This window comes from Aethalodelphis obliquidens, unplaced genomic scaffold, assembly GCF_003676395.1.
Source record: "Aethalodelphis obliquidens isolate GAN/ISIS:26980383/991018 unplaced genomic scaffold, ASM367639v1 scaffold28, whole genome shotgun sequence".
Classification (NCBI taxonomy): domain Eukaryota; kingdom Metazoa; phylum Chordata; class Mammalia; order Artiodactyla; family Delphinidae; genus Aethalodelphis; species Aethalodelphis obliquidens.
In genome coordinates this window covers 21,097,322-21,110,299 of record NW_020837972.1, presented here as the reverse complement: position 1 = coordinate 21,110,299, position 12,978 = coordinate 21,097,322, and the positions used below count along the sequence as shown (strand labels likewise).

General features: G+C 51.9%; 1 protein-coding gene across 8 annotated transcripts in view; it reads left to right on the top strand.

Annotated features, from left to right (window-relative positions):
* SLC15A4 (solute carrier family 15 member 4) overlaps positions 1 to 12,978 on the top strand; it is a 106,106-nt gene that overhangs the window by 25,278 nt on the left and 67,850 nt on the right. Inside the window, exon 8 of one of the 8 annotated variants that reach the window (XM_027125128.1) lies at positions 1,227 to 2,268. The exons of 6 other annotated variants lie outside the window; for them this stretch is intronic. In XM_027125128.1, coding sequence (XP_026980929.1) covers positions 1,227 to 1,375 — 149 coding nt within the window. In that variant the 3' untranslated portion in view covers positions 1,376 to 2,268. One more of the 8 variants, XM_027125133.1, reaches the window with a different exon arrangement.

The window sequence follows — 12,978 nt, the reverse complement described above, 5'->3', positions numbered from 1 at the left end:
TTAATGAGTATATGTTCAGATAGAAAAAGGAAGTTGCAGAATAACCCAGCTTGACCGAGACCTTCAGAGGAAAGGAGTCTGGCGTTTTAAATAAGCCAATGGGAGACGCTTTTGGAGCCGGTCAGAGAGCACAGCAGCCTGTTTCCTAAGACGCCAGCGTCCTCCAGAGATGCTGCTGATGCGCCGCCCCTGTCTGCCCCTCTGTTCGGCAGTGTGCCCGGCCCTTTCCAGTGGGTGACCAGCGGCGTCAGCGGTAGACCGTCCAGGGTTGCGGTGACGCCGTCTTTGTTGGGAGCCGGGGTGGCGTGCTATGTGCGGCCCCAGTGTCCCCTCCACACAGCCCTGCGTCTCCACGCCGCGTGGCCGCTGCTCAGGGGACAGATGGCAGCTTTACAGCCCTGGTGGCCCCGGACCTACGTGTGGACTGGGGCTCCTAACGGGGCCCCGTGAAGAGGAGGCGGCCGCGTGGCCCGGGTGCTGTCTGCACATTTGACAGGCAGGGAACCTGGGCCCAGAGACCAAGACGCTGGCATTTGAGCCTCCTTGGTGGAGCTCCACGGTCCATGCCCTTAACCTCCGCCGCCTCAGCATTGATCGGGCACTGAACGGAGCCTCGCACATAGGACGCCTTGCGTGGTGCTCGGGCCAGAGTCGGCCATTCAGTGTGTCAGCTCTTAGGGTTAAAGTGGGCGCCTGTGTATCAGCCTGCAGCCTGAACTTTTTAAGGAGAAACGTGAAAAGCAAGCTTGTGCCTTCCCCTCGCGCGGGGAGTGTGTGTTCAGCCGTCTGTCCCGGCCTGTGACGGTACTTCGTTTGATGTCAGGTGACGACACGGGAGTCCGGCACTCACACCTGACGTGCCGTCCAGGCTGCGTCCTGGCCCAACGCGCGGTCTTGGCGCGTGTGCAGACTGTAGACCCAGGCGAGGAGGGCCGTCCGCCGCAGGATCTGACGTGGAGACAGTGGGGGCCTCTCATCGTGTGGGGGCAGGAGGCCCCAGCCCGGAGCCCGTGTTGAGACGCAGCTGACTCACAGTGGCTTTGGAAACAAAGCACTTGTGTATTTTGAATTAGGGGTAGGATTCTTTTCTCTCTTCCTTGTTTTTCTTTTTTAATGACCACAGTTAAAAGTCACCCTGACCTTCGTAGGAACCAAGTTAAATAAGTAAAACCTTTTAGACTCTCTCTAAGTGCGGCTTCCGTGCTGCTCTCTTTCCTTGTCTCTAGGCAACATCAACGGCTGCTATTTGAACTATTACTTTTTTCTTCTGGCCGCTATTCAAGGCGCTACCCTCCTGCTCTTCCTTATTGTTTCCGTGAAATACGACCTGCAGCGGCCGAGAGCAAACGGCACGCCCGCCGGCAGGAGGACCTGATGCTCCTGCAGCCCGTCAGGTCTGTTGGACGGACAGATGGACAGACGGATCCGTGGGAAGGTGCTCTGGGGGCTCGCAGAGCAAACGGCTGACTTCCCTAAAACTTGCGTGGTGCCGGGGTTGGTTCCCTCTTTTCCACCCGCGGCCTAGGTAAGTGCCTTCCTGCGGTTGAGCCCTGCCGAAGGCCCCCGGGCGCCCTGCCGCCGGTTTCCCCTCTGACAGACACCTGCTGCCGCGGGTACAAAGTCTCGGGAGACGACACCCGTGCTGGTTGGCGTCCCGGTATTTTAAACACATCTCATCCTCTCCTTCCCACAGAACACGCTCTCACTTTCTCTTCTTCTGATGAATAAACATGTGTTTATATTGAGGAAGGGAGGGTTTGTTAAGAAATGAAAGTGTGGTCAAGTGCTGGCGAGGTTTTAAAGAAAAGTCCCGCTGATGGTTTCTCTCATGAGCCGCAGATCCCGCCCGTGCGGGTCCTCGGCACAGGCCGGTGGTGAGTGTGTTCTGTCTGCTGCTTCACGTAGTGCCGAGTTCTCAAACCATCGCCATTGCTCTCTTGTTGCTCTTTCCTTAAGAGCGCAATGTTTCATTAAAACCTATTTAAGACTGTGTGTTCCGTCTCAGCCTGCAGAGCAGCCTAACGCGTGTTTTAACCCTGCCTGGTCAGTCCTTGTGTACAATTTCATTCTGGTACCGTCGAGACTGAAGACCCACCATGGTGGGTGGAAGGAAACCCCTCTTCCGAGCAGCACCGCTGTGATTGGAGGCCGTTGGCAGCGCTCGTTGCGGGCCAGGGCTGTCCACAGTCACCGACGCTGGTCGCGCTGTTCTCCGTGACATGGGGGTTCGCATTTTGTCTAATAAACCATTATCTATTTGTTGCTGTATTTTTGGTGTAATTTTATTATAAAAAGCACCTCGAATATGAGACCCACTGGCTCCTTCTCTGCGTGGTCTGTCCACAGTCGTCGTGTATTTGCGTTTACGTGTGGACGTCATGAGGTTCCTGAACTGTCACGGGGTACAGGGTCCTGAGTCAGGAACTGACGAAAAGTCACAATAAAATACCTGTTCCTGACGCAGCTCTTTGATTCTCTAGGATAGTGATTCTTGAGCCTCCTCTGTATTAAAATATAACTTTATGTTTGGCGAAAACAGAAAAACAAACGCAAACACGCTACTCGTTTTGGGTTATCTTGTTTTTAATACAAAGTACAGAAAAACACAAGGAGGTCGTGACTGGTGGGGTTCAGACAGATTGAGGACCGATGACTCAGTGTAACACCAGTTCTCAGAGGGGCTGAAGGTGTGAGTTTGGGTTAAAAAAATAAATAAAAAGGGTTGGAAAGCACTGCTCTAGGAAATACATAATCCCCCAGAGGTACAGTTTCTGTCTTCAAGATCTGTTGCATACTGAAGACCATTAACCCGTGCCGTCAGAAAACACATCTTCTCTGTAGGGAATTAGGCACGAAAGGGAAAAGGGAGGTGGGACGAGCCAGCCCTTTCCTGGGCTCCGTGTGGCCGGGGCACGTGAAGGCGGCAGATGGGGCCCTACGTGGGCCACCGTCGTACACCCCGGGGAGGGGGGCTGGGAATCAACGCAGGTGGAGAGCCAGGTAGGTACACTCTCTGCTGTCAAGGGGAACCTGTCCAGAAAGGCAGTCAGGCCCAGAACTGACAGCCTCTGACTTTCCACCTGAGTTTAGAGAGTGTACGACTGTGGTCACCACGTGGCTCTGAACAGCAGCTGAAGAGACAAATACACAAAACCGGTGTGCTGTTGTAGGGATTTTACGTAAAAAGTACAGGCCCTGGAGGCTTCGATGTGTGTCTTTGGCCGGCATTTATTGGCCTCAGAAGGCACGTGTCCATGCCATCCATTGGAAAACACCCATCCCTGCTTTATCTTCCCTGAAGGTGGACGGAACTGCGCGCCTTGTTTCTGCACAGTATCATGGGTGGGTTTAAAGAGAAGGTTTGGCTTAAGGCTGAGCTCCTGCAAGACTGAGCTTACGAGCCTCCCGGTTTCGGACAGAGGCCTCACAGGCCGCTGTTGGGGACATTCCGGTCCGTCTGCCGTTCACGTCCCGCTTCACCGGCGGGGGTCCCACCTCCAAGGGGCCGCTGGAGCCCCTTGCCCCCTTCATAGCCAGATGCTGAGGTGGCCCCTTCTCGCTAGGTGGGGAAAGCACAACACTGCATGTGTTACACTGAAAAGCTTCAGAACAACAAGTCCTTTCAAAATGACACTGGGCCTCTTTTCAAAACCTCGATCACTTCTAAATTCTAGGTAGTAAAAAATGGATGGGCTTCAGTATTTTCAAACTGTTCCACTTGGTGCAAAACAGTCCCATCGCTTGAAAATCGAAGCGCATTAAAGTAGAGCAGAGTCCTGTACTAATCCGAAATCGCCACACAGCACACGGTGATTTGCTGTCATTAAAACCAGCCCAGTAGTTGACAGGCAATTTCAAGTAGAATGAAGTCATTTGAGCAGGTGTTTGGAAACGTTCTTTGTAACACCTTGCTCTTTTGGAAATAAGGCCTTTTGGAGGAAATAATAATACATTTTTTTAAAGTGCTTTATGGAGCTAGGACGTATTAAATAAGTGAACAGTACAAAATGCAAGGGAAAAACCAAAACACAGCAAGGCTGCGTCACCATGAAAAATCAGCATTTACTAACTTCCAAATGGACTGAGAGGCACGTGCCTCACAAAGGAAGCCGAGCTAGTGCCGGGCGGTTGCACCTGCAGGCTTACCTGTGTTGGTTTCTCCTCCAGACCAGAGCCTCAGTGGGGGAGGGGGCTGACAGGGGAGCAGACCCAGACGGAAGTGACTTCACCGGAGCCTGGCAGCGTGGCGGTGAAGACCTGACAGGCGCCAGGCTGATTTCCGAGTGGCTCTGGGTCGCAGCGAGACGGCTTGGATAGGAGTGGGGGAGCAGGCGGCCAGCTACGTGGGGCTTTGGAGAAATGTACGATGAAGCCCTTGACCTTGACCTTGGGACTCCAGCGGCAGAGTTGAAGGTGGACGGGCCAGTCAGGACCTCTGGCTTGCACGTAATTCTCCGTATCCTTCCTCAACTCTCCCCTGACGCTCGGAGCTGCAGTCGTTAGCAGTTGTTCTTAAAAATAGATCAGTATCTTGACCGAAGGGGTTTCTGCTCCCCCGACTACAGTATTTGGGTAGGAGATTCCGGTTTGGGTAGAGGATGCTTGAAGCCTGCGTTTGTGAGGGCACAAGAGGAAAGGGATGTGACGCGGCCACTCCCATGTTTCGAGGTCGAAGGGATGAGGGGTGGCGGTGTCTCTCCAGAAGGAAGTGGAGACCGAGTCTCTCTCCTGCTGAGCAGTGAGTCAGACATGGGGACCCTTGTGACCACTGTCGAGGGCTGGTGCGCTGGACGGGAGGGTCTGCAGACAGCAGAGAGGGGAGGGCTGGGCACCCGTAAAATCCCACTAACCTTGCCCTAAAGGGAGCCAGAAAGTGGGGTGGTAGCCAGGGGCCATGTGGGGCAAGGGAGGTCTTGGAGTCTCCTGTGGTTTTGAGAATGGAGAAAAGAGACAGCTTTACGAAATCCCAGCATCTGCATAAAGTGAGCGTTATGGTCGTGGCAAAGTGGTGGAATCCCAACGTGACATTCTCCCTGCTGGGGCTGGAGGTCGGGGGCTGGGCATGCGTCCAGAGAGCAAGAAGGTGGGTATGGGGTGCGAGGTTTTCAAAGGCCCTTCCCCACAGGGGCCCGAGCCTGTCAAGAGCTGCCCCCGGTGTGTGGGATACCCTGTTCCCAGTGTCCTCTCACCGCCAGCCAAAGCCTTAGGAAGAAATGCAGGGGACCACAAACTCGGGGGCAAAAAGAGAAAAAAAGGGCACAGGAAAAGCCACGCACCCAGCACCACTCTGTACAGCGTGGGCACACGGGCCCCCAGATTCGAAACACCGCAGAGGGTGCGAGGGGCCACACCCTCCTTGAAACAGACCTGCTTCCCAGAAGCCATCCTGGTAGAGAAACGCCAGCTGCTGTGCTGTGTTGAACGGTGTCCACCCCGACCCTGTGAGTGTGACCTCACTTGGAAATAGGATCTTTGCAGGTGGAATCAAGATAAGATGAGGTCATCAGGCTGGGCCCCCGATCCAGGACGACTGGTGTCCTAAGGAGAAGAGGGAAATCTGGACGCACAGGCGCCCAGGGAGACGGCCGCGTGACCGTGACGTAGAGCGACGCGATGCTTCCGCAGGCCGAGGGCACCGAGGGGGGTGCGGCAACACCAGGGCTGGAAGAGGCCAGGGAGGGCCCCACGCTCCCCAGGCCCTTCAGAGGGACGGCCCTGCCCACACCTTGGCCTCTAGAAGTGGGAAGGGAGACGTTTCTATTAGCAGTTTCCTCGGGCCGCCTTCACCAAGTGCCGTTTGCCCTGAGGCTTAAAACAATAGAAGTGTATTCTCCCCGAGTTCTGCAGGCTAGGAATGTAAGGCAGGCCTCACTGGGCCAAAGTCAAGGCCTTGGCCGGGCTGCCTTCCTTTCTGGGGGCTGCGGATAGCATTTTTTTTTTTTTTTTGGCCGAGCCATGCAGCCTGCGGTATCTTAGTTCCCCGACCAGCGATTGAACCCAGGCCCACGGCAGTGAAAAGTGCCAAGTTGCAACCACTGGACCGCAAGGGAATTCCGCAGGGATTACTTTTCTTGCCTTTTGCAGCCTCCGGAGTCTGCCCGCATCCGTTGGCTGGGGTCCCCTCCCTGCCTCTGCAAAGCCAGCAACAGCATGCTGGGTCACCCCACATCCCTCTGACATTCTCGGCCTCCTCTTTCCACTTGCAAGGATACTTGTGATGATACTGGGCCCACGCAGATAACCCGGGCTGATCCCAAGTCGGCTAATAAGCAAACGCAGTTATCTTTGCCAGGTGAGGTCACATAGCCACAGGTCCCGAGAGCCTGGCTGTGGACGTCGTTGGGGGCCATTCTTCTGCCCATTGCCGTGGCTGACCGGCAGTCAAAATTCCAGAATGTTGAAGCCACTGCATGAGGCCTGGCATGTTTTCACAGGAGAAGCTCGTCATACATCAAAATTACCTTCCACACGTATTTGGTAAAAACGCTAAAATCGCCCCCTCTTGTTGTGGCAGTGCTAATAGCCAACAAAATTAATTTTTTTGGACGGATCCAGACATGAATGTTTATACTTTGTATTACTGCATAAATTCACTTGATGGGTACAGATGTGGACATGAACAAAAGCAGCATTTGTTGTAGAAAACTGAATTAGGAAGAGTGGGACGTTCCCCCATTGGGTCATCCATCCACGCCACCAATCAGGGCACACTGGCCAGAAAATGAGGACGGCCATGGCCATGTCACCTTGTTTTCTTTTTTTTTTTTTTGGCCGCACCTATGGGATCTTAGTTCCCCGACCAGGGATTGAACCCAGGGCCTCTGCAGTGGAAGCACAGAGTCCTAACCACTGGACTGCCAGGGAATAGCCTCCTTTTCATTTTTGGTCCAGGATTTTAATTTTTCTACATTCCGAACACAAAAGTAGTATGTTCCTGATGTCAAGAACATTCCCACAGGCCATTTATATCAGTTGAGAGTTCGGGACTTCCCTGCCGGTCCAGTGGTCAGGACTCCGCGCTTCTGCTGCAGGGGGCCCAGGTTCGACCCCCTGATCGGTGAACTAAGATCCCGCAAGCCTCACAGTGCAGCCAAAAAAAAAAAGAAGAAAGTTAAACATTTACTCTGCTTATGAAGGTCTATTAAGCAGCCCTTTATTACCCACGTTGCTCTGAATCCCATCCCCGCCAGACAGAATGCACATCTGAGCCGCTTCTCACGTTCACGCCGCAATTTATAACCCATCAGGGAGTGTACATATGTCCATGCCACTATCTCACTTTGTCACAGCTTACCCTTCCCCCTCCCCATATCCTCAAGTCCATTCTCTAGTAGGTCTGTGTCTTTATTCCCATCTTACCCCTAGGTTCTTCATGACTTTTTTTTTTTTTTTAGATTCCATATATATGTGTTAGCATACAGTATTTGTCTTTCTCTTTCTGACTTACTTCACTCTGTATGACAGACTCTAGATCCATCCGTCTCACTACCAAACGTAAAATAGATAGCTAGTGGGAAGCAGCCTCATAGCACAGGGAGATCAGCTCGGTGCTTTGTGACCACCTAGAGGGATGGGATAGGGAGGGTGGGAGGGAGGGAGACGCAAGAGGGAAGAGATATGGGAACATATGTATATGCATAGCTGATTCACTTTGTTATAAGGCAGAAACTAACACACCATTGTAAAGCAATTTTACTCCAATAAAGATGTTAAAAAAAAATGGAAAAAACCCCCCAAAAAACCCATCAGGGAAATAGGAAAGAGGAACTCGGGTGCTGTCACTTGGTGATACCTTTAAGGCAGAAATGTGCTGATGGTGAGAGGCTTTAAGGCAGGGGTTCTGCCTGCCACAGGCCCCAGGGCAGGCCCAGGAGACGCTGGGACAGGGCCAGGGGGTTTTCCTGATGAGTAGGTGGGCCTCAAGTTGATTTTCTGTTTTGATTGTTCAGTTGCGTTGAGGGATAGCAGATCATCACGATGTACACTCTAGATATCTTATCATTTTATTTGTCATTTAGACCCTTGTTGTTGTTTTTTTTTACTTTGGCTGCACCACGAGGCTGTGGAATCTTAGTTCCCCAACTAGGGATCGAACCTGGCTGGGCCCTCGGCAGTGAAAGCACAGAGTCCTAAACACTGGACCGCCAGGGAATTCCTAGACCCTTGAGTGTTGATAAAGCCCTTCTCCTGCCCCAAACTGCAAAGGACGGCTCCTCGGACCTGTCAGACCCCATGCCCAGGCCTCCCAAGACCTTCAAACCCCACGCGTGCTTCCTTGAGGAATAATGAAGTCGTCAGGGCCGCACCTTGGACTTAGGTCTTTGATCCCCACGTGCCCTTTGCGGGTGTGATTGTCAGCGTGTCTGGAAACCAAAGCGAAGTTACCACCCCCTGGGAGCTACTCTTGTCTCCAGTCTCAAACAGGGCCAGCCTTCCTGGGCTGGGCAGGCTCACCCACCATCCTCCTTGTGTGTATATACAATCTCCAGTGACTCCTGGAGGATGCTATTGGCATTGGGTCTGGAAGAATTTGTCACCCACGGGGCCCCTCATTTGAGATGAGCAAGTTCACAGAGAGTGGCCATCCAGTGGCCGGAGCAGAGCAGTCAAGGTTGGACCCTGCCCTTAGAAACAGGACACACAGTCCTCCACTCAAGGTGGCCTATTCAACAAAGCTAACTATATTTCCTGGAAGCAGCCCCTAGACCATGAGCTTTTTCTTCATTCTCTATTACCTGCAGGTTAAAACTCAGATCGGCATTGTGTTAGGCTGAGTACTGCCCTCCCCCCAAAGATGTCTGCATCCAAATCCCTAGAATTTAGGATATATTCTCTCACGTGGCAAAAGATGAGGATGTGGTGAAGGATCTTGAGATGGAGAGTCTCCTGGGTTATCTGGGGGAGCTTTTGGAATCACGGGGCTCCTTATAAGTGAGAAGGGGGCTGCAGATTGAGAGCCCAGAGAAGTGAGGATGGGGGGGGGAGCCGAGTGATCCGGTTGCTGGCTTTGAAGGTGGAGGGAGGGACCACAAGCCCCTTTGCTCTTGCAAGACTCAGCCTCACTCTCCTAACCCTTCATCCTGGCCCTGCTGTGTGAATTCACTCCATCCCTCAGCCCATGGCTTGTTCATGGCTAGGATGGGGCGTCCCCGCTGTTCCCCACGCTCCCAGCAAAACCTCTGCCTGCTCGGACTAATTGCAGGCGGGTGATTCATCTCAAGAACCTCGATGTGCCAGAATTTACAGCTTCCATCCTGTCTGAGCCATTTGTCGTTCCTGGAGCCGAAAGGGGAAGGACCCACTTCAGGGATGATCGGAGAAGCCTCCGAGTGGATTTATGCTTGCCATTTTCAATTTTAAACCCAAACCGAGCTAATTAGACCCAGAGGACTTCTTGCTTACTGCTCTTCAGGGCTCACATATTTCAAAGACATAAGTCAAACCGTGGAATTCAGCAGTTTTCTAATGTCCCGGATACCGTGTTAAGTGCAGATCATCATTCACCGTGAGGTATGGTGCCGTCGGAAACAGCAAAGTCAGAGAAGGCGATTCAGCCTGTTCGCGTGGATCAGAGGTCACGTTCATTCTTCCACTCCTGTCATTCATTCATTCAACAAACACCCCTTAGCCACCTCGTGTGTGCTCAGTTTTAAACTTGGGGGCTGCAGCCGTGAAGTCTCAGGTCTGCTGGAACTCACGTCTTAATGAGCGAGACGGACAGTAAACATGTAAGCAAACAATAACATTGCAGAAAGCATAAGGATTATGCTGAAAACGGTATAAGGTGACAGGGTAACATCATCTCCTGTGGTGAGGCAATTGGATGCAGAGCAAGACTTGGGCTTAGACCGCTTCCCAGGGTGATTCTTCTCCCCCCTCTGGTCACGCAATCCCTAAGCCCACGAGTTGTCTGCCATTTCTTGTTTGCCCTGCCATCTAGTGGCTGAAATTAGAACTACAGGCTATTTTCCAAAACTGCCAAGAAAGTTTTTGAATGACTCTGATACAAAAATCACCTTGTTTAAAGGGACAAACTGGGAACTAGTAGATAAATAAGTCCCAGAGATCGAATGCACAGAATAGTGATAATAGTCAACAATACTACATTGTAAACTTCAAAGTTGCTAACAGACTAGATCTTGATCGCTCCCAACCACAAAAAAGGAATGATAATTATGTAAAAACGAGATAGAGGTCTTAACTCAGGCTCCTGGGGTAATCATAGTGCCAGTATATAAATGTATCAAGTCGACATGGACACCTTAAATTTACACAATGTCATATGCTAATTATATTTTGGTTAAAAAGGATTTTTTTTTTCATTTTAATTGTGTAGAGAAGAAAAATACAGTTAGGATCCACCAAAATTCAGTTTTGGCTGAAAAGTGTGTGCAAAAAAAGGTGTAACAGATGAAATCGTGGTTTCCCCCGTTTTTCCAACATGGCCAGGGAGAACGTCCTCCCTAAGCAAACCGGACTGTGCAAAGTGGGGAACCATTCATGGCTTTCTCTTGTGTGACTGAACAGGCATGAAAACAGATGGACGGTTTTCATTTTCACCAACACTGAAAAGTGTAGCTGATGCAGGACCTCTGTCTACCGTTCCTGCTCCAGGTAGAAACAGAACCTGCCCTTCTAGGGTCATGGAGCCCCTCCAGCGGGAAGTCGCAGCTCCTACATTATGAGCCCCAGTATTACTGAGCATACCCGGCCTCGTTTTGAGTTTATACTTCAACATAATACTTTCAGATACATGGTGGTTGGGTGAAAACTATTTCCCTGGCAAGAGTGTTACTTTTATAGATGTGTAGAATAAAAGCTATTAAATAGTTTTTTTTTAAAAAAGTCATTTTTCCCAAAACCTCTCAGGGTCAACGTAGTATTGAGACCTACTTAGAAGCTAATATAATAGGTTGCACGTGTTTGTGGCTTGCTTTTTTCTCGCACGTGGGATCCTGTCTTGTAATATGAGCCAACACGTTTCCTCATCGCCTGTGAGATGAAGCACGTCTCATTTCTAGCCTCGGAGGGACTTACATGCCCTCTGAGAGCACAGCCCCATCTGTGAGGCTGCATCTCCCTGGGGAGAGCCTGCGGTGGGATCCCAGAGCGGGAAAGGGGGACGGGGAAGAGAAATGGGAAAGGAGAGCAGGTAACAGAGAGGTTACCGAGTTGGTTGCTGCCACTGTGGTACCTGGCACTGGATTCCGTGGGCCCTTCTGAAACACGTCTCCGAGCTGTCTGCCTGCGGACACGGGGACCATCTGTCCATCCCCTGGGCCCATCCCCCCTTGTCCAGTGCGGCACCCGCTCCCCGCTCGTTTCTGGGCTGCCAAGGCTGAGTGCTGAGTGGGTCTGCACATCATCCCCCAGCCCCCCAGCCCCAGTGGAGACAGAAAAACCCCAGGGCGGGACTCCTCTGGCGCTCCAGTGGGTAAGACTCCACGCTCCCAATGCAGGGGGCCCGGGTCCGATCCCTGGTCTGGGAACTAGATCCTGCAGGTGTGCCGCAACTCAGAGTTAGCATGCCGCAACTAAAGATCCAGCATGCCGCAACTAAGACCCGGCACAGCCAAAATGAATGAATGAAAACCCCAGGGCAACAAGCTGGAAGCCCCCTGGCCCGCTCAGTGGGGCTGGGAGGGTTTTGAAACGGGGAGGAGTATCCTGGGCACTTGTGAGACAGTGCCAGCTAGCCCGGGAGTCTTCCAGGAAGGCATCTCGGGGACCGAGGGGACTCCCACAAGTGAAGAAGCGGAGAGCCTGCACTCGAGGGCACCGGAGTAGACAAACTCCTCTTACCTGCATTTGGGCGTTTCCCAAGATGGAAGGTGCCCAGGGACAAGGAATGGAGCCCTCCCTGGAGTGTTTGTGTGGGTGTCCTCTCCTCGTCCAGCTGCGAAAACACTTCCTAAAGAAAGAGGTTCTCGAGGGACCAGTGTTTTACCCCTACAGGTTCCTAGAGCTGCGTGTCCAGATCCGCTTGCTGGCCTTGTGGACGTGGTCCTCGCTGAGGGCTGGAGGGAGCTTGGAATGGGTCCAGGTCCTGAGTATTTTAAAAAATTCACCCAGTATATCAGTTTCCTGGGGCCACTGTAACAGATTGCTACAAACTCTGCGGCTTAAATCAAGTGGAATTAATGCTCTCACTGTTCTGGAAGCTACCAGTCCGGCATCAAGGTGTCCACAGGGCCACATGTCTTCCAGAGACTCCAGGGGAGGATCCCTCCTGCCTCTTCCAGCTCCTGGAGGCTGTTGGCTTTCTTTGGCTCGTGGCTGCATCACTCGTCTCTGCCTCTGTCTTCCAAGGGCCTTCTCCTGTGTGTCTCTGTGTGTCCTTTTCCGTCTCTTACAAGGACACTCATTGGATTTAGGGCCACCCTGATTCAGTGTGATCTCATCTCCATCCTTACCTTACTTCCATCTTCAAAGACCCTATGTCCAAATAAGGTCCCATTCTGTAGTTCTAAGTAGATGTGAATTCTGGGGGGAATACTCTTCAAACCACTACACCCAACACTGGAAAAGGAGCAGATTTTATATTTTTAAAAATCCACACTTCTGAAAATAGGTCAAGACGGATTCCAGTCCCTGGGGCGTACGCTGGAGACGCGTCCTTGGGAAGGGATGTCTTTTTGGTTTGTCACAGTACCTGCCTCTCCAAGGGGCGGGGTGGGGGGCACACATACACCTTCAGCCAAGCTGGTTAACGCATTTATATCACCTGCCTGGGTCAGGCAAGCTCTACGTTTCTGGCCCTTGATGTGAGAGAATTCAATAGTCAGCAGAGAGTGACTATTACGGTTCGTTATGGCCAAAATGAAACAAAACTGCCTTTCTTGAAGAGTTCATCCACGTGAAAAATAGACTCTTCACACCCCTGTTCTAAGAACCTTCATAACGGTGGGTCGCAGGTTGGAACACAACCCCTGGATGAATTTGTCTGTTTGCAGCAGGCAATTCATATTGTGGCAACTT